This window comes from Urocampus carinirostris, chromosome 3, assembly GCF_059441175.1.
Source record: "Urocampus carinirostris isolate Australia breed hairy pipefish chromosome 3, RoL_Ucar_1.0, whole genome shotgun sequence".
NCBI lineage: Eukaryota > Metazoa > Chordata > Actinopteri > Syngnathiformes > Syngnathidae > Urocampus > Urocampus carinirostris.
Window position 1 is genome coordinate 23257800 of NC_142351.1, and position 25391 is coordinate 23283190.

The 25391-nt window shown below is 40.7% G+C and overlaps 2 protein-coding genes across 4 annotated transcripts in view; one reads left to right on the plus strand and one right to left on the minus strand.

The window, feature by feature from the left end:
• vegfc (vascular endothelial growth factor c) lies at positions 1–24746 on the plus strand. 2 transcript variants are annotated; one of them, XM_088331151.1, is made up of 8 exons: positions 1–742; positions 6288–6528; positions 6600–6790; positions 10473–10603; positions 10674–10777; positions 12974–13108; positions 13601–13802; positions 20727–24746. In XM_088331151.1, exons 1-8 carry the CDS (start codon positions 641–643, stop codon positions 20836–20838), a joined length of 1218 nt encoding a protein of 405 aa, XP_088187277.1. In that variant the 5' UTR covers positions 1–640; the 3' UTR covers positions 20839–24746. The 2 variants fall into 2 exon arrangements, with proteins under 2 accessions (XP_088187277.1, XP_088187278.1); XM_088331152.1 differs by having other exon boundaries at positions 12977–13108.
• The window catches only part of LOC148369211 (uncharacterized), a 19560-nt gene continuing 15922 nt past the window's right edge, over positions 21754–25391 (minus strand). For both annotated transcript variants that reach the window (XM_088331146.1, XM_088331147.1), the window contains exon 10: positions 21754–22545. In XM_088331146.1, the coding sequence (XP_088187272.1) occupies positions 22535–22545 (11 nt within the window). In that variant the 3' untranslated portion in view covers positions 21754–22534. The remainder of the gene's footprint in view (positions 22546–25391) is intronic.

The following is a 25391-nucleotide window of genomic DNA, read 5'->3' on the forward strand; positions in this document are numbered from 1 at the left end:
CTTCCCACTCTCATATTCTTTTGCTTTTACTCAACCAGGACGCCCGCCCGCAACTCTTCGACATTTCTACTCTTATGATCGCTTTAACCAACCTCGACCTTTTGGATCAAAAGAATTGGGAACTCTTTGCATATCCTTTCCTGTGAGATTTCGAAGAGTTTTGCCCTGAAGGTTTCTCGCGTGAAAGGCGGATAATCTGAGCCGGAGACAAGAGGGAGGGAAGAGCGCAGCTGCGGGCAGAGCAGCAAAGAAAAATACAGATAAAGGAGGCTTGGAGTTGTGCAAGTGTGAAGGGCGACGGGGCCGTCGAGGACACACTTAAAAAAAGACAACGTGTGCACCTTTTTCCTCATCGTCCACCTGGACGTGGACGGCGGGAATGCAAGGAGACGTCACACGCCCCCAGAATGAAGCACGTTGCGCCGGAGTAGAGCACTGAGCACTTCCCTTCATCATGCTTCGTTCAGTTGGCCACACACATTCGCACAACCTGCGCCGGAAGAGCAACTTCGTCCCCGGGTAGCATGACCAAAGGACCCATCTGAACTTGTGACTCCCCCCTCCTCCTCCTTCTTCCCCCTGTTTTCCTCCCTCATCACCTTCCTCCGTCCTTAACTTCAACTCGACTCTCCTCCTCACTATGTGGATACCAGCATTCTTGCTATGGATTCTTAATGTCAGCAAAATGTGCTCAGGACAAGACTACATGGATTACTACGCAGCTGGAGACACAGGGACACAGGTGAGAGGAGTTAAAAGACACATAAGCATTTTAGAGTAGGAACAGTTTTAAAGTTTTCATTCTGGGAGGGTCAATTTCTACACCATTTCGATCAAATCCAATTTTAAAGGATATGTTCAAATGTAAAATCCACCTGTTTTATCTCTTGGACGGCCATTTTGACACTTGCTGTCGAGTGAAGATGACATCATAGTTTCCAACCAATCACGGCCCTGCTTTATAAAACAGGTGAGCTGTTATTGCTCAATATCAGAGCCCTTCTACAACAACTAAGAAAATGTCTGCCCCTTAAAACAGTTAAAGGTGAGGTGTGTCGTTTGAAGTGTCTTTAAAAAGTTTACTCTGGTAAGTATGTGTTGTCAATGCCCAACTGAGTTCAATGAGTTATTGTGCTTTATTTCCCACTGCACCCCTCTGCTTTTGTCTTACTTTTATCAGAGATGTTTGGGGCGGAACGCATTAGGTTTGAGGAATGGGGGCCGGGAGGGCTTTTGGAATATCACATAATGCTCTTCCCATTAGGTTTTTTTTATTTGTCGGTGTAGCATGTAAATAGTGAAGATAAGAAAATGAAATGCTTGCTTCTAGTCAAAACTGAGTTTTTTCCTATGCGTCCAAGAAGTGTACGTACTTGCACACGCCTCATGAATGAGCCGACTGAGGCTGCGATTGTGACTTTAAGCCAGAAGATGGCGGCAGGAAGGATCAAAGTTCCAAGTTAAGTACAACTCCTTTAAAACAGGTTTGTTTTGCTTTTTTTAACCGTAGAATATTCTACAAAGCAAAAGATCATCAGAATGCATACTCATTAACATTATCGCTTTTCGTCTCAGACTTTTGCTTTTCTCCTCTTAAAAACACCTACAGATTTTTTTTTCGATTTCCAACTTTTTCAAGGTTAATAACGATTAAAAAAAAGCTTGACTAAAGAATAGGATTTTAGTCCAGGACTGTTTTACTTTGAAGCAAGATTAAGTCTTTGTGCGTGAAGAAACCGCTCCAACGATCGCATTCAATTTCCGTTTTTGTAAAAGTTTGCTACTCCCGGTTTTAAACAAACATATGTTGTTTGTTTTTAACCGTACAATATGGATTGTGTTTCGCGCATAGAAATAGAGTGTGTGATCAAATCTACCGCTTTTTAATGTCAAAAGGTTGGCGTGGAGGAGAATGTTGTGTTTAGACTAGTTGGGTGCCCTATTATTGGACTTCTGTGCTGCAACATATTTCTATTATTATGTCAGCTCTTTTTATTTAATTGTAAAGATTTATTCTAAAACATTAATTCTAATTTAATTGCATATAATGTTTTTAAATGACTGCCATTTGAAAGTTCCATTTGAATAATCCTTAATATTTCTAACCGATGATTTACTTCTGTTTTAAAAATTGCAGTGTGTGTCCATGTTACTTCAAAATAAGCAGATATAAATCAAACGCTTAAATGGACAGTGTGTATTAGTTGACATCTCCTCTTGGTAAAAAAAAGTTATTTCATCACTAATTTAAATGGCAAGCAAAATACATGAACTATCAATTGACAATCGTTTTCAAAATGTTTGTAGGTTGAGAAATGTGTTTATGCATTACATATTATCAGCTGCCATAGTTCCTTAACATCTTGCTGCTAAGGGTACCAGAAAACCAAAAACCATGCAAAAGGCTTGACTTTGAGTCTCTGTAGTTTTAATTCTTCCTTGTGCTTTTTAGCACTTGTTTTGGATTGCACTATACAGTCGCCAAGCTTTTTGAACCTGAAATCTACTTTTTTTGTTACTGATTAACACGCAGAGCCATCTGTTTGAAAAACATTTCTAACTATGTTGTTACAATGTCATTTTTATGTTATTACCTGATCGTAATTATTGGAAGTTGGGTAAAATAAGAACAGTCAACCACTAAAAGATTTTTTTAAAGACACTATCAACGATTTCTCATGCCAGTTAGAAATCAATTTTGCCCATAAAATCCCTATAACCCATGCCAGCAAGCACCACATTGGAGACCACTACACAATACACACTGTACCTTGAAAAACTAATCTGGCATCAGGCAATTCCCCGCTGTTATCAAATCAAGGAGGCCATCTTTGTCAATGAACAACAACAAATGCCGGGGCCGTACAACGATTCGGTTCCTTGAGTTACTGTCGACACAGCAAACTTTTCAAAATTTGTTGTTAGGCCAATTGTGAGTCTGAGCGCACAATTGCCTTGCTAGGTCGATACAATTGAGAGATCCCTTTGCGAACGTAAATAAAAAAATCTTTGGACTTGACCAAACCTTGATCCGTACGTATCTGTATAATGACGAAAAATCATGGAGAAGGAAAGGATCGACAACGCAACTCAACTTGAGGTCACGCATGATGGGAGGCAATATGATCTACGACAAGAATGTGCTCAAATTCTGCCAAATGCTACAAAGGTGATAGACATATTGTAAAAGCAACTAAGTATTTTTGAAATAAGATCAACTTAATATTCCTCAATGGACCAGCCTGATCTAATTCCAACATTTCCCGAAGACAGAAGTAAAACAAGGTTGAACCACAAAGAAGCGGCGGTTCGAAGTTAGCTGCAGTCAAGGTCTGGCAACGCGTCTTTGTTCTGATATCTCCGAATGCTGCAATGTCATCGGGCATATCATTATTACAACAACGTAATCAAAAATACAGCTATTGTAATTCATCCAAATACTTGACGGTTAGCGCGGGAATTGGATGTGTATCGCGTTAAAAGTGTTGTTTTTTTTTCCTGAAAGAGAAAAGCTCGCTATTTAATGACTCATAAATAAAATCTGATTTCACAATTTAACATTTCTCCTCCATTGATGGTGTTGGTTGGTTGGTTGGACCCCTTAACCACACGAGTCGTAGGGGCACCATTTCCAGTCTTGGGCAAGTACAGCCTGGTGGCGCCCATCCATCTCCAGGCCAACATTCGTTAGCATCCGGTCTCGAACCAGGGACCTTTCGCATGTTAGGCGAATGTGCTAACCACTGCACTACTTCTATTTCCTTCTAATATTGGAAAAACAATAATGCTGATTCTGGGTCCGTTTGACAGTGAAAGATGAATGAGAGGAAAAGAATAACAATTTCAGCTTTTGGGTTTCAGGTATTTATTTTTGGAAGTGATACACAACCCATCTTTTTGAGCAAACTAATGTTAGGTGTCTTTGTTTGACATAAATGAAACACCCATTATTTAGAATGATTAAAAAAGTGTCCATTTAGTGTGTCACTGTGTATTCAACACAAGATTTGAAAGGACAATGTGTATTATTTAGCACCTGCTAGTGGTATAAAAAACTTCATTTATGAGTTAAAAAAATACACAAATTTGATTTAAATCTAGGGCAAATAAGTGATCCTTCATGTAAAGGCGTATTTTTAAAAATAATAGACTTATATGACAAAATTGTCTGCCATCTTAATGCTTTGGGTACCTCAAAACCAAAATCCTTGCAAAATGATGGGCAAAAAAATGAGAAGAAAACATTTTGAGGTTTAGTCTCTTTGAATATGCATAATTTGGTTTTTTCCTTGTGCGTTTTTGCACTCGTTTTTCATTTGCACTGCACAATATTGCGACGTCTAGTTTTTAAATAATACACACTGTCCCTTTAAAAGCGGTTCCACCCATGTCAAAGTCGAGAGACTTATCAAGCAGAGACAAAGTGGGTCACTGCTTGATGTAGTTCCTCCAAACAAAAATATGAAATGTAGAATTTTGGGAAAAAATACTCATTGTGCATTTTTTGTATGTTGATTATAATATCGGCATTAGTCCAATATCAGACTAAAACTGTATCAATTTTATCTGCTTTAATCCCAAACCTTCTGTATTAAAACTCCTATACATGCAGTCCAATCCATATTCCCTTTTCTACACTTCGATCAAGCAGAGTATGGATTTATAGTACTCAATCAAAACAACTGATCATCTGAAGTAATACGTTTTTTGTGTTGACCAGTGATAACCAAAATTTGAGAGGAGCAGCAGTAAAATTAAAGGACAGTGTGTATTTTTTGACCACTAGGTGACGCTGTATTGTAAAGTGCAGGGGTCTCCAACTGCCTGCCCGCGGATACCAGGTAGCCCGAGGATAGGTGATGAGTCATTGCAATTTTCTAGTAAATTCGATTTCTAACTTTAGTGGTTGACATAACTTCTAATAATTACAATCTGGTAATAACAATAATAAGAAATGCACCTTTACATGATGGTTCATGTAGTTTTGTTTATTATCTTAATTAGTATCTTTTTAATTACGTTTTTTTTACTAAAAGACTCTAATACACACTCTCCCTTTAAGGGTATTTATTCTTACTTGATACCACTCTAGGAGCAAGGATGGTCCAAATTCATACTTTGCTGTGCCTTTTGGGTATGAAAATTAAACATTACAAATGACAACATGTATAACTTCGCTAATATTGATATATTATATGATATCAGTTTTGGACAAGACTCCACCTTAATATTTGTATAGTTTTAAATGTAAAAAAGCTTGTATCAGAACACCCCTAATTTATTTCCGGCTAAATTTTCACTGGCAGGCACACTTTGTAATTTTTCTTCATGAGCTATACAACTGGCAATAAACAGATTGATTTTTGGGGTGTACAATTGTTAACTACCGGTAAGTACATTGACAAAATCATGGCTGTACTAGGCTGCTTATGCTGAATTGATTTACTGAGTTAAAATCTATAATACAGCTCCCATGCTAAAAAAAGAGCAGTTTTTAACTTTAAAATCATTGCTGCCAAGTAACATAATGGGAGGCATAGTATGTCACGTAGCTGAGACCAAACAAAAGAAACATGACACCAGTGTTTCTTCATCTTTTGCTGATACTTCCAAGCATACTCTCATTAGGGGAATTTGCACAATGTAATGGCAGCTAAGGCAGTTGCATGTCAATATTGTTACACCTAAAAATATAAAAAACTAAGTCACAAAGCCCCCCCAAAAAATGCAAAATAATGAATCTGCAATAGCCAAGAAGCAAAGAATTGAAGGAGTGCGGTCAAGAAAATAGTAAGAGCAGATCTGACTTTCAGATTGCGGGTCCTTCAAATGATTGTGCAAGAGTTGGCGTCAGTTTGCCGCCAGAATAATGGTCGTCCTTTCATGAGAATCGGAGGAAAAAAGCCTTTGATGCAATTGAGCAGTACTCCTGCTGGGGTAATGAAACGGCGGTGAATATTTTTCTTCCAAGTACCTCCAAGTGGACACACCCTGGAGCACTGGACTGTCCATTGCTCTGACATGACCTCACAGTCCCAAGGCAATGACCTCATGTCCCAATCACATTGAACAAGAGAGATTGGCTGAAGTTGTGTTATTATTTTCTATATGTGAAATGTGTTTGCGCATGGGATACAACACCATGTGCCAGCTCCAAGAGCTGCCTCATTATTATAAGGATTGTTATCATGTTGTAGGATCAAATCTGTAGATAGCCTCAAGCAAGACCAAGTGTTGGCCATAAAGCAGGGCTACAATAAAAATGTTGTTTTTGTGCCGCCCCCCAGGCTCCAGTGTTGTCAGATGACCAGGTCAGTTTACAGAGCGTGGTGAGCGTGGATCAGCTGCTGCAGCTTCTCTATCCTGAATACAATCTGCTCCAGCAGTGCCTAAGGAAGAAGTCATGGCACGCCTCTTCCTCTTCTTCTCCCACCTCCTCAGCGAGCCCGGCGGCTCATTCTGACCGAGACGATCGCTGGGGGAACCTTAGGAAGGAGGCCCTTTACAAAGTGGACAGCACTCTCGAAGGTGAATGCCGCACCGTCCTGCTTTCACACCCTCGGACCTAATCGCTGGCTAATGCGAGCAAATGTAATCAGTCATCCTAGAAGAGATCCAGCGCACCTCGTGCCAGCCCAGAGAAGTGTGCATTGAGGTGACCAAAGAGTACCCGGAATCCACCAGTCAATTCTACCTGCCTCGCTGCGTAGCTCTGCACCGCTGCGGTGGATGCTGCCCAAACGAAGCCTTTTACTGCACCAACACCAGCCACATGCTCGTCAACAAGACGGTGAATATTAACTCATCTGCGGCATGCCTCGGTCTGAACAAAGAATTATTTACTATACTTTACTTAAGCAAAACACTTGTGTTCTCAGTTTAGTGTCACGACTACACTCTTAAATGTATTTATTTTCCGCATTTCTATTTTAAAAAAATATGTTGCGATAACAATGCGAGATAATGAAGTGCTTTATCATTCAAACCAGCTAATTGTATAGTCTGTGATGTGTATGCATGGGTGGAAATAGGAAATAGCCCACCAATTATATTACAGGGCATACGTACATCAGACTCAAATAATCTTTCTCCCTCTGTCTATATTATACGCACATTAGAGGTAAGATCTTGGGCCTGGACTGAACCCGAGCCGAACTCCAGGCCGTGTTCGGGCTTAAAATGTCAATCATTATGTCGGGCCGGCCGGGTTTCTCTCTCGCCAGTTTTTTGTTGTTGTTAATATCAGGGATGTGATTTTTCCGCTAATTCGCGGAATTCCGCTTTTTTTATCTCCAAAAATAAAATTTTAAAATTTCCGGTGTTTTAATTGGTAAAAAAAAACGATTTCGTCTCGACAGCATGCCATTTGAGTGTTTCCGTAACTGAAATGAAACGTACTTGCGATTGGTTGAAGTCTCGTGTTGACCAATAAACGCGCTTGTTATAGGAGTGTGCCATTGTTCATTTCTCACACGTTTTTGCCGGGTGTTTAAAGAAAGATGTCCGTGATCGAACGCAAAGATGCTCCGCGAGCTAAAGAAATTGATAAGATTGTAAAAAACAAGTTTCGATGGGACTGGTTGGAGAAGGAATTATCTACGAATGTTGGAAAGAAGACTGTGACGAATTTGTTCAATGACTTTATTCGGAAGATCGATCGTGCCGGGAAAGCACTTTGCATTTGGTGTCATGATACCATCGACTATGGTGGGAGAGGTTTCAAAGCTCTTGAAAGTCACGCAAAGAGCAAAAAACACGTGAAAGAACTCCAGTCAAGAACGACAAATTATTCCATCGCTGGAAGTTTCGGTGCCCAAACGAAAACTCCAAAACTTTACGGCCTCCATCCCTTATTGACATCACAATCGGAAGCGGTAATAAAGAGACGTGATCCACCCCAACAACCTGTACCAGTTGCTGATAGAGTCGTGAATTTTGAGGTAGGTGGTAAACTTTTCAAATTTATTTGACAGTTTTCCCATTTTTTTCGAAAATATTATAACGTAATAAAAATGGCCATAAATATTTAACAAAACCCATGAGCTCCGGGGGGGGGGCTTCGCCCCACTTTTCCCCCCACCAGGGCACTGCCCTGGTCCTACCTGGTTCCCCCCCCCCCCCCAGCTAGCAATCACACACCCCCCCCCCCGCTAATTTTCAGATAATTTCACTTTGGTCAAATCACATCCCTGTGTTATATTTTCTCCCTTCATGGAGGATCTGCACAGCATGCACCTACCAAGTAACTATTTAGATCAAGAAAATGGTTTCCGAACTCTCAGTTTAACTCCAAATGACTAAATCCTAAGTAATTTTCCTCCTCTGTGTTGGGGTAAAAGACGCGCTGCTCCTTCCTCCCACCTACCTCACGTCAGACGTTATTTGCGCTTATTGCTAATAGCTTACAAGCTTTACAGACTCTCTTTCTGCTTTTCAGCCAAATCTTTCACTATTTGCAGCTTGTAATCTGCAGAATATCATTTTCTCTTTGGCTTTGTTTCGTTACGATTCACTTTTGTGTTTGGCGCTGCACTTGCGGTGTACACTTGATTTGAGGGACTTAGCCCCAAGTAAGCCTCAAGCTGCGTAGTTCAGCCAAAATGCACAGTTCAGCGCTGAAGTGTTTACTTTGTCGGCAAATGAAAGCTTCGGGTTTATTTTGTGTTCTGCTTTCAAATCAAGTGAATCCGTCGGGTTTGGGCAGGTTCAGGTTAATATACCTGCGACTCGGGTCAGCTTGAGCTGAATTTTTTAGGCCCTATCTTTTCTCTAACGCTCGTGTGCGCCAACGTCCGCTTTCTTTTCCACACTCTATGCCTTTCTTATTCAAAAAACACTGCCAATGGAATTTGCGGTTTGCCAGCTTATACAGTAATGTGGCACAAGATTTTTTTTTTTTTTCGGACTGTTCTCTGGAATGTCTCGTATTATATTTGCAGATTTGCCCTACACAAACTAACATAAAACCAATTGATCTGTTCCTGTTCTCCCAAAATCACCCAAGTTTAACCCTAAGTAACTAAACACATTCAACACATCCTCCAAAGGGGCTGTGAAAGTGTTGCATATCTGGCGGCTGGCTTTAGGTCCCCAGTGTGGTGCAGCGGGTTCGGACAGCAGGGGTGTGGCAGTAGCGATGGTGGTAGCGGTGACAGCAGGGCAAAGATCTTCATCACTGGGTAGACTTGATTTTGTCTGCCAATCGCGTCCCGCTCCACCACTCTGGACGATTTCTTTCACTGGTCTTGCCCATTTGTCACCCAGAGCGTAAAGAGATGGGTTGCACGTGCTGGGTTCGGCGGTCGCAGGGTGGTCAGGGGGCAGCCAGGGGCGCTTGGGTGCTCAGGGCGTCGCGTCCTTTTAGAAGCTCATCATTTTCCGGGTTTTGTCTCTCTACGTTGCCTTTCCGTTGCTCCATGAGAGATGCATGGCAGGAAACATACGCACCAACGCGGTTAGCAGTCTCATAACTTGTTCAAAAGACTTCTCGCATCTTGAATTTTTAGTATCCCGCGTAACTCATATGTAGAGGTATCACTGTTTATTTCATTTTTACCTGCATGTATTTTGTGGCCGGATACAAGAGTTTTGGGACCAATTTTCAGCCCTGACCAAATAATTAGCACTTAGGTGGCATCTATCTCAAACTTTTGTGGGTCGCACAACATTAAAGTTTCATATTAAGGCGGGGGCCTCAAAATATTTGCAGCCTGCCGGTTGCAAGATTGAGACGTACAATTTTAGAGTTATGACTGTGGTATGAGCTTGTTTGCCAGAGATGAATGAAGTACTTATCCATGTCATCAATATACTGGTACAATTGCAACGGCCACTTTTATTTTGGCAGAGAAGTGTTCCTTGTCAGTTTGCCAAATAGTTTACTGTAATACACGTTTCAGCAATATTTTGGTTTTGCAGCCATTTTTATTAGGACACTATTTCCTACCTGTTCAATTGGAGGCCTGCTGGTTCTCAGTCTGTTAAAGGTCGTTCTTTACTTCAAACCAAAACTACAAGCTTTACCCTTAAGTGTGGGCAATTTCATCATGTGGCGTTTGCTGAAACTTGTGACTGGGCAACTAGTGGCGGATTATAGGTGACCATACAATTAAGCATCCGACAGTTCCCGACTAAAATAGACATCACTGAGCTGAAACAAACTACTGTTTGAGCCACTATGGCTTTGTGTTTCTTTTCTTCTTACCCAAGCTTAAGCAGGGGGGCTGCAAATAATCCCAGAAGAATTTTGTCAGGGAGAATGAATGCAGCAGGGAATGCTGAAAAATGGGTTTAAGCTTCTCGGACAAAACTTGTGCAGATTGGGCTGTTTGTGCTAGGGGTGAAATATTTTTTCTGACACTAAACTTTGTAAAAAAACAAAACAAAATAAATTTGACTGTCGTAACGAGGAAATTACTTTGCCCACCACTTAAAAGGAACTAAATAATTTCCTTTCTTCTCCATTTCCTCAGCTGATGGAGCTGTCGCCCCCCAGAATGGAGCGCACAGTTGTCATGGTTACCTTTGTCAACCACACAGCATGCGAGTGCCTTCCCAAGCGGCCGCTCCACTCCATCATCCGACGAGCCGCCATGGATCACCTGTAAGTGACATGGTGCTTTGTGTACAATTCGTACAAATAAACTTAAGTGTGTGTGTGTGTGTGTGTGTAGCTGTTCCCCACCAATGGTCCCCTGTGCATCCGATTTCTTGTGGGATCCAGTCAACTGTTTGTGTGTTCCAATCGATGCCATTAACTACTCTGCCAAAGAGACAGGTGAGAGAATTTTTGTTGTTTTTTTCTCATCAGTCAAAAGTTTTCATCACAACAAAGAAACCAAACGAGCACAGCAGCGACAACCGCCATACAACAAAAATGCAAAAATTATTAACTTCATGCAAAGTGTAAGCGTCTTACCTTATTTTTAAGTAGTTTCATCAAATTAAGCTGTGTGTGTGTGTGTGTGTCCATGCTGACCTTTTTGGAGTATGTGACACAATGTGTACTTAGAGGGGGCAACTGCGATAAGATTTGAGTCAAGTCAAATTCATTTGTGTCGCTCTTAATCACAAAATGTCTCAAATGACTGCACAGGCCCCAAATGCACCATCCCCTGATCTAAAACTGACATTGGGGCAAGGACAAACTCAAAACCTCAACATCTATTCTGTCTATCTATATACCAAAGCCATATCCCTCTAGTGGGAGGTGGCTAGAGTCAAGAACACACTCACATTCACCAAACATTCATTCCCATTCGCTCTTCCCAGCCTGACACCGAACATTAAGCCCACAACAAGGGGTGAGTTGATGTTCCATGCAACCCTTCATCGGCAAAGAGGCCCAACAGCAAACACTGGTTTACCCCCTCCGCATCATATTAGTCAATATCAGTCATTCTTAACTATCCTTAACCATTCAAATTTAATACTAGCACACACTCTTGCATCCATTAAATTTTCCGACCTCACATCGAGAGCACGTTTCACCACATCCATCCAACCGTGTTTAGGCCTTCCTGCCATTAAATTTCCTACCACTTCTGCACTCCATACTCTCTTAGTCAAACTGTCTTCATCCATTCTTTCCATATTTCCAAACCATCTCAGAACATTTACATCAACCCTCTTACCAAGCTCTCTCACACACCAGTTCTTCCTCTTACCTCCTCATTCCTTAACGGTTAAGGCTTAACCTATCCAGTTGTGTCGCTCTACACACTACGTAAACATCTAATTTTAAAAATATTTAACATATTGCGCTCATTTACTCTCAACCCCACGCCCATGAGCCATACATCGCTGTTGGTACCACCACACCTTCATACAATCCTCGCTTTGCATCCATTCGCAGACCTCTACATTTGAACAATCTGTTCAGCACGCCCATTGCCTTGCACCCTTCACCCACTCCCTTCTTCACATCTCCCTCTAAACCACCACGTACTACCACATATGAACCCAAATACTTACAACCATCTACCTCCTACAACTTTAAACAATTCAACAAAATCTAATCCACCTACTTCACCACCTCTTGAACACCTCATTAGCTAACTCTTGTCTGCATTCTCCTTAAGCTTCTCTTACACACTCTATCAAACTCCACTACTAAAGCAATCAGTCCTGCTGCAGAATCAGCCAACAAAGCAGTGTCATCTGCAAACAGCCGACATACATGCAACCCACCATCCCACAGTATACCTGCTCTCCCTGCTTTTACATTTCACGCACCACTTGTCCATATACAAATTGAATAGCCAAGGTGACATGACACACCCTTACCTCAAACCCACTCTTACTGGAAACCACTCGCTCACTTCACTCCCAACTCTCACACAAGTTCTACTAAAACCTTAACATGAGGAAAATAAGAAACCTTGAGAAGGAGCCACACAAGTGGTAATCCCCCTTCCTGGATGACCAGGCTTCAATAGATATTACGTTAGGTAACAATACAAACAAAACTTAGTCACTATCAATAAAAACATAGGTAGAATGTAAAATTGTCCAAAAAGTCTATGACCTCAATGACACAGCTTCTCATCTCAGCCGGCTGGTTGACATGCTTCAGGCTCTTCTCCCTCTTTTCACCACTAACTAGGCAACCGGAAAGGAGAGAAAAAGAATCATAATTTATAGAATAGAAGTGTGTCTTAAGTCTAGATTCGAATCTCCGGGGAAAGCATTCCACAGCACCAGGTGCTGGATGGAGAACGCTCTCGAGCCTGCAGAATTCTTCTTGGCTCTTGGAATCACAAGTAAACCAACATTTTTTGAGCAGAGGTTCCGTGCAGGAATATAGGGCAAAATCAAATCAGAGAGATAAGAGGAGGCAGGTCGAAATAGTCCCTTCTTGCTTATGAAAATAAATAAAGTGCAGTGTAGCTCGGTTGTATTTACTTAACACAGATTTTTTTCTACTGACCACTGCTGCGGTCCAACCACTTTTCTTGATGTCTGTGGCTTCCAGAAGCTTTGGACTCGGGGCTGCTGGCCCTCTGTGGGCCAAACCGAGTTCTGAAGGAGCCCAGCTGTGAATGCGTCTGTCGAAACGGACTCACTGAGGCCAGCTGCGGTCTGGGCTGGAAACTGGACCACAAAACATGTAAGTAGTATGTTGACAAAAATAAATCATATGAATTAAAAAAAAACGTTTTATTTCCTTATTTCTCCCCTTAAAGGGCATTATGTAGGGGTTTTTGAAGGTTTTACAAAGGTAACAATATATTTGATTCAATATCTCCCCCACAATAGCTGTATAATAATTTTAAGACAAAAATGGGATATTTTTACAAACTATGACTAGAAATGATGAATCTTCAGACATGATAAAAAGCTTCACATGAGGGTTGAGCAATGCAGGAAAAATATTTCACATTTATTTAAAAAAAACGAATCACGATCTTCGTCTTGATTCTTCAAGATTTTTCTGACATATTGGCAAATTCCTGATCGAAACGCTTTTTTTCTCCCCCAATAGTCAAAGATGTAAATGACCCATTTAGTTTTATGAAAAGAATCATCTATCGTACACGAATCAAGACGTTCAATTCTGTATTTGCAAAATGTGGACAGTAAAGCAGAGTGTCTCCCTTAGGTGAATGTCAATGCGAAGGTCAAGCCGAGGGCAAGTGGTGCCCGGCCGGGCAGCGCTGGGACGAGGAACTGTGCGGCTGCGTGTGCGCCGCGCAGTGTCCCGGGAATCAACCCCTTAACCCTGACACCTGCTTGTGTCAATGCAGAGAGAGTCCACAGTCGTGTCTACGGCAAGGCAAGAGGTTCAACCCCAACACCTGCAGGTCAGCCTCTGAAACTACAGTGAGCGACTGCATTTTGAGTTGCATTTTTAATTGGTAATTTCCTGACAGTCTGCTCTGGTAGGGATTGTTAGACTTTGTGTGATTAAAAATTAAAAGAAGAGGGAAATATAAATCAGGGTGCAACAAAATAAATCTGTGTTTCGGGATCACAAACTAAAAAAAAGGAACTGTATTAATGGAGCTGTTGGACTTTTTTACTCGCGGCTGCCACCATCGGCTTGCAGCCCGAGTCGCGCTCATTTATGATGCACGTGCAAGTATGTTCATGTCAAAGGACTCTAGCCCGTTTAAAAAATAAAATCAAACTAGAGACTGGATTTCCCAAACAAACATGCATTGATCTGGTATATTAGCAAATTTGGGATAATTGAGGATACGTCCAGGCAACTACCAGAATTGGATTGGAAAATCTCCCAAAATATAAGGTAGTTGTAAACCTTTCGACATTTTTCTTTGGTGCCATTGGTGTGTACATCAAAAGTAATAATGTACATTAACCTAGAGTGCTGGGATACTTGTTTTTTTGCTAAGAGTTTACAGCAATTAACTATCTTGGGAAACCATATTGTTCTTTTCTGAATTATTTTTTTTCTACTGTTTCTACAATCACTTGATGGTAGCGAGCAAACTGCTACAAGTTGCGCAACTGCCAATGTTACCTTGATAGCAAACAGCCCTGCGTTGTACTATTTTCCTAGTGCGTAATGCAGAGATCTCCAAACTTTTAATTGTGAGGGCCACAAAACATTTCACTTTTCTGATGAGAGGCAGGGGTCAGTTTGTAACAGAAAGTGTGACGATTGCAGGAGTGACAAAATGTCAAAAATGTGTTGTTTCCTAGAAAGCCACAACCAAATAACCCTGTTGGATTCTTCACGGAACAAAAGTCAGAATAAAATGAGTAACACCGTTTATGAAATGAATAACAATCAAATAACACTTTACAGATAAAAGGTCTGTGGAACATAAACTTTCTATAGTCCTAACAAGTCCAAGAACAACTTAGTTTTTAGAGCACTGGAGCACCAGTAGTACAGTTGACTTGTAAAAAGGCAGTCGATTTGATCTCATTCTCATACTATCTTTAGTCACAGTACCAGAGACAAATTTAAATTACTTTGTGCGTTTCACATGTTACAATGACAATGAATTCTGTCATTTTAGAGTGAAATGCACAACTAAATTAACATTTTTTTCCGGTACGGTAAGATAGTGATATAATGAGATAAAATCCCAAACCTGACAAGCTTAATTTCCTTTAGTGATAAACATGACATACTTTCATATCATGTTTATCACTGGTAGTGGAGTAGTATGAGTTTGAGACTCACACTACCATGACACGAGTTTGGCTCCTGTTACAACCAAAAACGCACCCCCAGGCTTTTACTTGTTTTGAGGTAAAGCCGATTTTGAGGTTTTTTTTTCCTTGGTTAAAAAAAAAAAGCCCGTTTTACACAAATTTATTAAATATATGAAAACAAAATCTAAATGCTCACTGGTATTCGCTTGCCGGGGTCGGACCAAATGTGGACGTGGGCCATATTAAGCCCGCGGATCGTAGTTTGGGGACATCTGGCATGATGTTTTAAAATACCTTGCCTTTCAAGCATATGTCAATCTCCACCACTCCCCCATTCCTCCTGCCCAATGTGTTTCACCCCGATCAGCTTTACTAAGAGTAAAATAAAAGCAGATAGGCACAGTGGGAAAAAGCAGACAGGCTCTTTAAACTCAATTCAGTAGTTTTGTTAACACATACTTAACAGAGAAGATATCCATCCATCCATTGTCGGCGCTGCTTGTCCTCAGTAGGGTCGCGGGGGTGCTGGAGCCCATCCCAGCCATCTTCGGGCACTGGGCAGGAGACACCCTGAACTGGTTGCCAGCCAGTTGCCGGGCACACGAAGACAAAAAAAGGTACTCGTTCATTTTTGAAATCTGGGAGGAAACCAAAGTGTCTGAAAGAAACCCAGGCAGGCATGGGGGGAACATGCAAACACCACACAGAAAGGCTGGTAGCTGAATTTAAACCCATGAAATGTGCCGCTAATGAGCTAACCATTTATCCGCCGTGCCACCCCCAAAGAAAACATTTCACTTTTCATTTTCTTTAAGGACACCTCAAATGATGCACCCCAGCTTTATCTATAGCACCTCCATTTTGCTTATGTTGCTCTATGACACAATCATTTGAGAAGACTTTAGAAAAAACACAAATCTAAATGACTGTAGACCCCATCTATTCATTTTTGTTCACGACGCTTCCTTTTATGGACACGAGACGTCCCCGGCACCCGACCGCGTTCTTGGCCGCGAGGGTGTGTTGCGGTTCCCACAGCTCGCACGCGAAGGGCCCCTGACCCCAGACGCTCACTGACAGTGAGCAGAGCAAGCGCCGAGATGGATGGAGTGACGGGGTCCAAAGAAAAACACACCAGGGGACGGCAGCTGAGCCGTGAGGGAAAAGTTCAGACTTGCAAGTCATTTGTCACGGTGGACATTCTTGGGGGAAGACCACAGAAAACACGAATTTGTGACAAAAAGTGCCTGATGCAGGCGTGGGCAAACTACGACCCGCGGGACACATGTGGCCCTTCAGGCTTTTTCGTAATCATAATGTGTGTTAAATGAGGGTGGCACGGATGAGTGGTTAACGCGTCAGCAGCACAGTTCTGAGATACCAGCCTTCCTGTGCGGAGTTTGCATATTCTCCCCATGCTTGTGTGGGTTTCGTCCGTGCACTCCGGTTTCTTCTCACATTCCAAAACCATAGATGTCCGGTTAATTGGCCGGTTCGAATTGTCCCTAGGTGTGAATAAGTGAGTGAGTTGTCTGTCCTTGTGTTCCCTGCGACTGGCTGGCAACCAGTTCAGGGTGTCCCCTGCCCACTGCCCGAAGATAACTGGGATGAACTCGAGCATCCCGCAACCCTACTGGGGATAAGCGGTACAGATAATGGATGGATGTATTAAACAATAAAAAGGTACTGCTAACGGAAATGTGATAACTTGGTGCCATTCTTGTCTCGTCACTCTACAGAACTCCCCCCTAGGCCCGATTCCTCAAACCTTATGTGTTCTGCCCCCTGACAGCTCTGCTAAAAGTAGTATAAAAGCAGATAGGCGCAGTGGAAAATGAGGGCTCTTTGAACTCAATTGGGGATAGTTTACACATACGTAATTGAGAAATTCTCAAATGTTTAACATTTTAAGGACACCTCAAACAACGCACCCCACCTATACTTCTGAGCACTTTGAAACGAATATGATGAAATGGTTTATTATAAAAGATATATATAAATACCATGTACGTGGAAACATTTGTGTTTCATTCGTAAATATTGCCGTTAAAAAAACGTATCTTTTTTTATTTGCCTGAATGTACAAATAAGGCAAATATTATTTTTTTTGTAGATTTTATCGTACACTCTTATTTTTGAGCGTGAAACACAATAAGTTTCCAGAATATTAGGAAAAAAAGCATGTGCTCGTTTTAAAGCGGAAGTCACAAACTTTTACAGAAACAGAACAGAAATCTAATGCGGGGCAGCACGGCGGCACAGTTCTAAGGTCTAGGGAACCTCCTGTGTGGGTTCAAATCCAGCTACCGGACTTCCTGTGAGGAGTTTGTATGTTCTCCCTCTGCTTGCGTTGGTTTCCTCCCACATTTCAAAGACATGCATTTCAGGTGGCCGGTCCAAATTGTCCCTAGGTGTGAATGAGTAAGCGAGTTGTCTGTCCCTTTGTGCCCTGCGACTGGCTGGTAACCAGTTCAGAGTGTCCCCTGCCCACTGCCCGATGATTGCTGGGATGGGCTCCAGCACTCCCGTGACCCTCCTGAGGATAAGCGGTGCAGCTAATGAGATGAGAAATCTAATGCGATGATTGGAGCGTTTTTTTTCACGCAAGAAAACTTAGTCTCCTTTCAAAGTTAAGAAACAATAGACTAAAGTTCAAGTCTCGAATCAAGATATTTGTTTGGTTTCAATTTGAAAAAGCAATAGATTTAAAAATAAATAGATCTGTAGGTGTTTTTTTTAGATGATAGGAATGAGGGGAGAGGTGTTGTGAAAGCAAAGTGGGATGTTTGGGCGCGTTCTAAGGGATGGGCAGGGCACCTGTATGATGCGGCAGGGGTAAACCAGTGAAAGCTGTCGGGCCCTGCTGTTGAACAAAGAGTGTGTTGTGTCACCCTGACCCGAGTGATATGTGCCGTTTCATCTGGGGAGACGAAAGCATAACCAACTTGGGTGCCGAGGTGCTTAACTTGTTTGGGTGTTTGGGTTGGCCATGGTCAAATTTTTTGTGTTTTTTGCGACTTTTTCCTTTTTTCTTTTCTTTGTTTTTGTGAATGTGTGTCTTGCTGTCGGTCACCCCTCCCGAGGGATATGACCAGGGTGGGTAGATAGATAGTTTTGTAACGGGAGAAAAGCAATTAGCTGTAGTGTTGTTGAGTATGCCTCATGAATTGCTGACGTATGGGATTCAAGATCAATCTTTTTTTTTCCTCCGGGCCGTTTTGTGCAATTTTTCAACCCAATGCAGCCCGCGACCCAAAAAAAGTCTGCCCACCGCAAGGTCTCGTGCGAGTCTGTAGTTTTCCCCTTCTGGGTTAGAATGTTTCCAGGAATCGATAGAAATCGTTTTGGATGGACCAGAAATTCTGAGGAACTTACATTTAGTTAAGCAAAATATATTTAAAGTTTTTGTGTTCTGTTAGAAGCGAGCTTTGACTTTGCTCATGGTTTGTTACTTTTAAGGTTCTAAGAGATGTCTGTTTTGCATCTCTACCGATGGTGAAACTATTCCACTGTCTGTAATTGATCCCAGTAACTGAAAATATATAAAATAGACCCCTTCATATTGATCCGATAAAATTTCATTAAATCATGTTTATGTTTAAGCTTCCACAAAACATTGCAAAATGCTTGACCTGAACACACTACACCTTCTTAAAAATGTGTCATAATTTTTGAGTCACGTGGTCCACAGAAATGTTGCATTATTCGGATCCTCTGCAGGCCATGTGAAGTATTTAGGTCCCCCAGTATTATTATAAATAGCTTACATTTCGACTATGTGTGTGTGTGTGTGCGGGGATGAGGAGGGGGTCGTTTTGGAAAAGTCCCGCACCCTTAAGCACTGTACTCCACTTAACAGGCAATAAATGCCATCTATTTGTCATTTACAATTTTTTTCTTTTTCACTCCCATTACCCAAAAAGGGAATTTTTTAGTTTAATATAAAAATAGAGCGTAACAAATGGTCTCAGAAGGTCAAATTATGTGATCAGATTTGATTTTAAGGGGGGTTAACATTTTAGGTTTATTTTTAATGGTTCCAAAGGCCAAATACTATTGCAATATAATACTTCCCATTATTATGTATAAATGACGGCCAAGAAAATATACAGAAAGACAAAATAGAAGTCTTTCTTTACTTTCTTTTAACACAGTCATGCTTTGTTCCACATCCCGGTTTCGAATTCAGTCTGAATAATAGTTTATATGCTTGTTGGTAATTCGTAACTTTTTTTTTTTGGTAAAATAAGAACAACTATCTTCTATTACAGAAATTTCAATTTTAAGTTTTCCCATTTACTTAAAAATATATATTTTCATATATATTTTCGTGAACATACATAATTACAAGAGAAATGCAAATTGCTAATGCTAGCATCCATGTACATCAAACTAGTCATTAATGCTAATAGTTGTTTGTGCAGCCCTTTGACTTTCTGTGATCAGGGCTGTACTAATAAAATTGGAAACCCAATTTATACGTCAGTGGAATAAAACAAGGTTTTACTTGAAATAACTACAACTCTATTTTTAACTGGACATTTTCTAGTTTGTCCATCATCAAAACAAACACTGACAATTAGGGGTGGGCAGATTGGTCTAAATTTTAGTATTATTAATACTAATCAAGTATTTGAATTGGATCAATACTATTATCCTGGGTTCATGAGTACTGTAGCTCCATCAACAATTTCCTCAAAGCGCCACTTCTCTATGTAGATAGTGCAGCCCTTCTTACACTTCCCACGCCTGAGTGTGCGTCTGACACTCACTTTTAGTATTCCCTGCCTGACTGCCTGCCAGGCGGAAAAGAGCCAAATCATTCGCCCACCCTTACCAAAAGCTTAAATTGGCAGAGGCAAACAGGAAGCGTAACGTGGTGTGGACTTTCTAACTACAGAAAAGAACGTAGCAAAATGTAATTAGGGTGGGTAAAGTTGTATGATCGTATCGTTCCAATTTTAGTATATATTGTGGCAACACCAAAGATTTACATGTACGCATGAGAAAAGCTACCCTCCAGTAAGCAATGAGCTTCAACCAAATATGTCAATGTTACTCTTACTCAACAAAACATGTAATTCTATAATCACTCTGGCAGACACACCCAATGAAATATTTGACACATTTTTTTTGCGTTACTGATTTTATTTTCAAAATATTGTGCGATAGAAGGTATTGTAAATCTCTAGTCTCTTTGTATTTTTGTTACATTGCTAGGCTTTTCGTTCTGAAACGCTTGTAATGGAAATATTTATATTTATTTGTTTAAAGCAAAGTTAGTTATTTGACAAAAAATGAAACATTTTTCGGTGCCGAAAACCTTTGTCCTGTTTTTATCATAATCATTAACTGACCCAAGGGGGCAAGGTTCAATTATTCAATGATCATGAGATTTACAAGCAAAAAGTATCGGTAGGGATCAATATTACAGTAAATTTCCTTAATGACAATATGGTGATAGTAGAAACCAAACGACGATGAGTGTTTGTAACATAACTGTTTTTATAACTTTGCCAAATACTAAGTTCCCTTCACCTACAAAGCCTCAATTGTGATTTTATCATTGAATGTGTCTTTTCTCCTCCATTTTACTTTAGTTGCTACAGATTACCATGTCGGACCCCCAAACGTGCCTGTATATCGGGCTTTTACTACAGCCACCAAGTCTGCCAATGCATTCCCAACTATATGAAGCCAGAGTGGAATTAAGGACTTCACTTGAACCATGAGAGACCGGCAATACAGGAGACCATGAAGCGGAACACATCGACGGTTATTGGATTACGACAGACTTTACAAGGATTCCAGGCGTGAAAAAAGACTTGGTCCCCTGGCTAGATGCCGCAACAGAAGAGGAAATGAGATCTATGTGACTCACAGGTGTCCGCGTGTGGGCTCTTGTCCCAACGCACCTGGCGCAATGTCAAAAGGCCGCATGGACATGATCTGCTTCCGGGCCAACTTTTGCAACATGCTGGAGCAAGCGCACCGCCACTTTCCATTTCAAGAAAAGTGGAAGAAGATAATAACAGTGTGTAGACTGAAGATGAAATAAGCACGAGTCAACTTTGCTGCAGGCTCCGAGAGCTGTCGCAGGAGCATGAACATGACACCCAGAGTCAATCTTTCCCAACTGAACGTTTGCATTCCTACAGCGGAACAGTCGTAGCTAAGACATACTTTTAAAACATGTTCCTGCTGTAAGGCTGATTGGTAGCTTAAATTAAATGATTCTAGTCATGTTAAAATGTAAATACTTCATTTCTTTATATTTAAATGGTCTTCTGTAGTTCTGAAATACAACATAAAAGGCCAAAGTCAATGTTTTGATTGGCAAAGGTGCCTAAAGTGCCGAAGAACAAATCCCAGCATTTGAAGAGATCATATTCAATGCTAGACAATAGAGAGGGGGAAGTCTGAAGTTTCATATTACGTTCTGGCTACTTTACTGAGAAATTTCTGGACAATGTTTATCATTATTTAAACATTCAAATCATTCCATGTATTTTTGCAATTATTCTACACAAACATACTTGAGCCTCCGGCTACACTTTGCGGATCAGTTAAGAAAGTGTCACTCAAGAAATCAATTACAATCCATTCAACAACTAAATACAAGTGTGCTGCAATAGAAAGAGCTTCTTTGTGTGTTTCATTTATTTCCCAAAACAAATACAAACTTGGCTCCATCAAACCCTGTCATAAAGAATTTATATTCTCCTAGTATTTACAATATAAAAAATAAATAGAACCGTAAATAGTAGTAAAATTGTGGTTCTGCAATGTCCTAACGAGAAGGGAGCCTGAAAGACAACCGGGTAATGTTTATAGCGTAGACAGGTCTATTATATGATAATTATTTAACAGTTTGAAAACAACCTAAGCAATGGAGCAGAGAAAAACTTCCATCTTAAATTAAGATAAGACTGCATCCTTTAAAATATTTAGTTCATGCTGACCCCTACTGGCAGCACTGAAATGAGATCACACAGTAGTTCATCCATTCTTTGATCAATAAGTTCCGGAGCTTCTCCCAATAAAATGGAATATGAAAGCCATCGTCTGGTAATAAGAGCATTAGCCTGTCGAATGTGACGGGTGCATAATGCAGAGAGTCCTTTTTATGGCTTTTTGATTTGAAAGCGTATCCATGCCGCAGTTCTGGTCCGGACTGGAGAAGCAAAACGTAGATCCACGAGCAGGCACTTCAGTACAAACTGTTCTGCAAGAACTGACTGTGGATTTTTTTGGTCTGTACATAATAAGTCCATACAAAATGTTGTACATAATAATTCTATACAAAATGAAGTCTTGAAGAGGTCTGGTCACCCTTGATCCAACCCCACAAGCTCCACAGGCAACGCAGTTCTGCATCCAAGCGGTGCGCACAGTCAAGTGACATTGTTCAACCTTTGCCTGCAACAAAAAGAATACAAAAGTGACTTTGGTTTAGTGTAGCATGGAGCGGCTTGGGATATTTTGTGTCTTACGTAGGCAGTTCTACCAGATCTTCCGTGATAATCATTTTGAGGTATCAGGGTGCGTCGCTAACCAAAAAAAAACTACTTCAATTGCTGTCCTCAATACTCAATTATAGAATAGGGTGGTCCTTATTTTTCGACTTTTAAAATTTCATGCTCTGACCCCTTGAATATGTTCCAATATATACAAAACGTAATTAGGCAAAGTTTCATCAAAATCAAAGGATATTTAGAGGTCGCTCAAGGCCTCTGAAATTTTGGTATGAAAAATAAGGATTTTTCGCACATTATATCAGACCTAGTGTACAAAGTTACTTGTAACTTTTCTTGTGTTACAATTATAAGCAATGGACTGAAATTGGATGTTCTAAAACGCCGTACACATAGGGTTAAGATTTCCGTTTTTTCTCGAAAATTGCCAAAATTTTACCATTTTGGGAAATTTCAAAGTCGTTGAGCTACCTCTAAATATTATCCAAATTGTTCAAAATTGCACACAGGGTGTTTTTATCGATATAAGAACATATGCGGGGGGTCAGAGCCCAATATTTCAAAAAAAAAAATTTCGACCCCCATTAAGGACCACCCTATTATAGAAGCCCCACCTTATTGGCTTGTTCATCCAATCCCATTCAAGTTACCTTCATGAACCTCTCAGTCAAAATGATTATCGCAACACACTACAACAGTGGTCTCCATTGCACTTATGTTCCTGCTGCTCTCCAAGTGAGAAGACGTCAGTTTTGTCTTGACATACTATCCTTACTGTAAGGCACACCTAATTTTTGTTATATATTTCATATACAAGGCGCACTGAACTATAAGGCGCATGAAATGAAACTTAAGTAAGGCATCATATTTATGTATAACTGTTGCGTGTAAAATACACTTACAGAGCAATGATTGATCTAACGCTGACCATAATTACAAAAACATTGCATGCAATGGAAATCCAACACGGGTCGCAGCAGTGAGTGCCGAAACCTAACCACTGGTCCACTCATGATTCAGATGGTGAAAATGAAAAGGAATTATATTTTATCTCATTATCAGGCTATTTTAACTTATGGTGCCAGAAATGAATGTTAGCGAATGGAGAAAATAGAGTGCTGTACGGAAATATAAATATGAACGCAAAATAGCAAAATTAGTGATAATGAATCGAACTTTGCGTTTATTTATAGCATTGTTTAAAAAATAGAATGTATAATTGAGACATTGAGGTTAGGAATAATGACTTTTATTTGAATAATATCATATCACTCAAATGTTGCTTAATGATTAAGCCATGTAGTATACGGCAGAAAGGAACAGGTTTGTTTTGAAAGAATTGACCTCTACTCTGATGTTTGGCTTTGTGGTAATACAAATCCCAGTTGCCTTTTCAGAGGGACAAGACACTTGCAGGCTAATATTATGACTACAGCATATAAAGGCCACGTAATAGGGCTCCAAGATTAACCAGAATCTAATCCATATTTCAATGTGATGTATTTGGGTAATCGCAAGACACTGGGTTTTTTTCAAGGATTGATTTTTAATGGCGCAGGTCAATCAGGAGTAAGTTTTAATAGCACTCGTCAGTAAAGGCGAGTCAAAGCTTGCAAGCAGTAAGTGTATGACAGTGATAGGCTGGCGTATGCGAAAGCCAGGGTGACCGGGCGCACAACTGGCCACCGAAACAAACGACTGCGCAACGCGACAGCTAGTAGTAGCCTTAGCGGTTCGTTACGTTAAAAGGAAATTCGGCAATAAATGGGACAGGCAGGAAAGTCAGAAGAGCATAGAGAAATGGTGATGATCGGGTGCTGTGTGGATTGTTATCGCGTCCGGGAATCGAATGATGTGGCTTCAGGAGAAAAATGAATACCGGCTTACTGCTACTCTCACAAGCCACCCCTGCCAAGACTGGCTAGTCACCAGTGCCAATTCCATTACCCATGAAGCGGATGACCTGGAGCTACAACTCATGCAAAACCCCTACTATTGTGCCTCTTGTATTTCAATCATCGCAAAGACCTTGCTGAAGTCATGGTTAACCGTAGCTAGCCTGTAGATAGCTAGACGCTCTCTAAATCGCTTTCTCACTCTGAAATGTGAAGCCCTCCAATTTCGTTATACTTTTGTATAATGACAATAAAGACCATCTATTCAACTATTCTATAGTTGTTATTTCGTTACAGTTGTATACTCTGTCTGTAATGACTTGATGTAAGTAACAAGTCACTATGATTAAGTTTCAACAAAAAAGGGAAAATGCACTTTTGTTTTAAAATCGAAAATCGCATTGTAATTCCAACACGAGTTTAAAAAAAAAAAAAAAAAACACAATTAGTTTTTTTTTTTCAAATTGTGCAACCCTGTGAGGACGTATAATTCCTTATAAATGTGTAAATCATATAATAATGAACGGTCAAGATATAGAAACGATTAGGGAAATTATCTTTCACATGCTTGAGGCACTGTCAACCTGTCACTTTTATATTAACGCAGAAGTAACGTCCATCTATTTTCTGAACCACTTATCCTGACACAAGGTTTGCGGGGTACCAGTAGTCAGGGAGTGACCACCCTGAACCTGGTACCAGTCAGATGCATAGCACTCGGAGAGACAACAATTCGCACGCTCACTAATATCTAGGGAATATTTGGACCACCAATTGACCTGCCATGCATCATTTTGTAATGTGGAAGAAAACACAGGTAAGTGGAGAACATGCAAACTCCATACAGAGAAGCCAGTTGAATTATAACTTGGACTTCAGAACTGTAAGGCGGACA

Excerpts from the sequence above, each read along its gene's own strand:
- vegfc (XM_088331151.1), top strand. The coding sequence starts at position 641 with ATGTGGATACCAGCATTCTTGCTATGGATTCTTAATGTCAGCAAAATG. Across the intron at positions 6,791-10,472 it reads ACATGCTCGTCAACAAGACG|CTGATGGAGCTGTCGCCCCC; the intron begins GTGAATATTAAC and ends CCATTTCCTCAG. Across the intron at positions 13,803-20,726 it reads TTCAACCCCAACACCTGCAG|TTGCTACAGATTACCATGTC; the intron begins GTCAGCCTCTGA and ends ATTTTACTTTAG.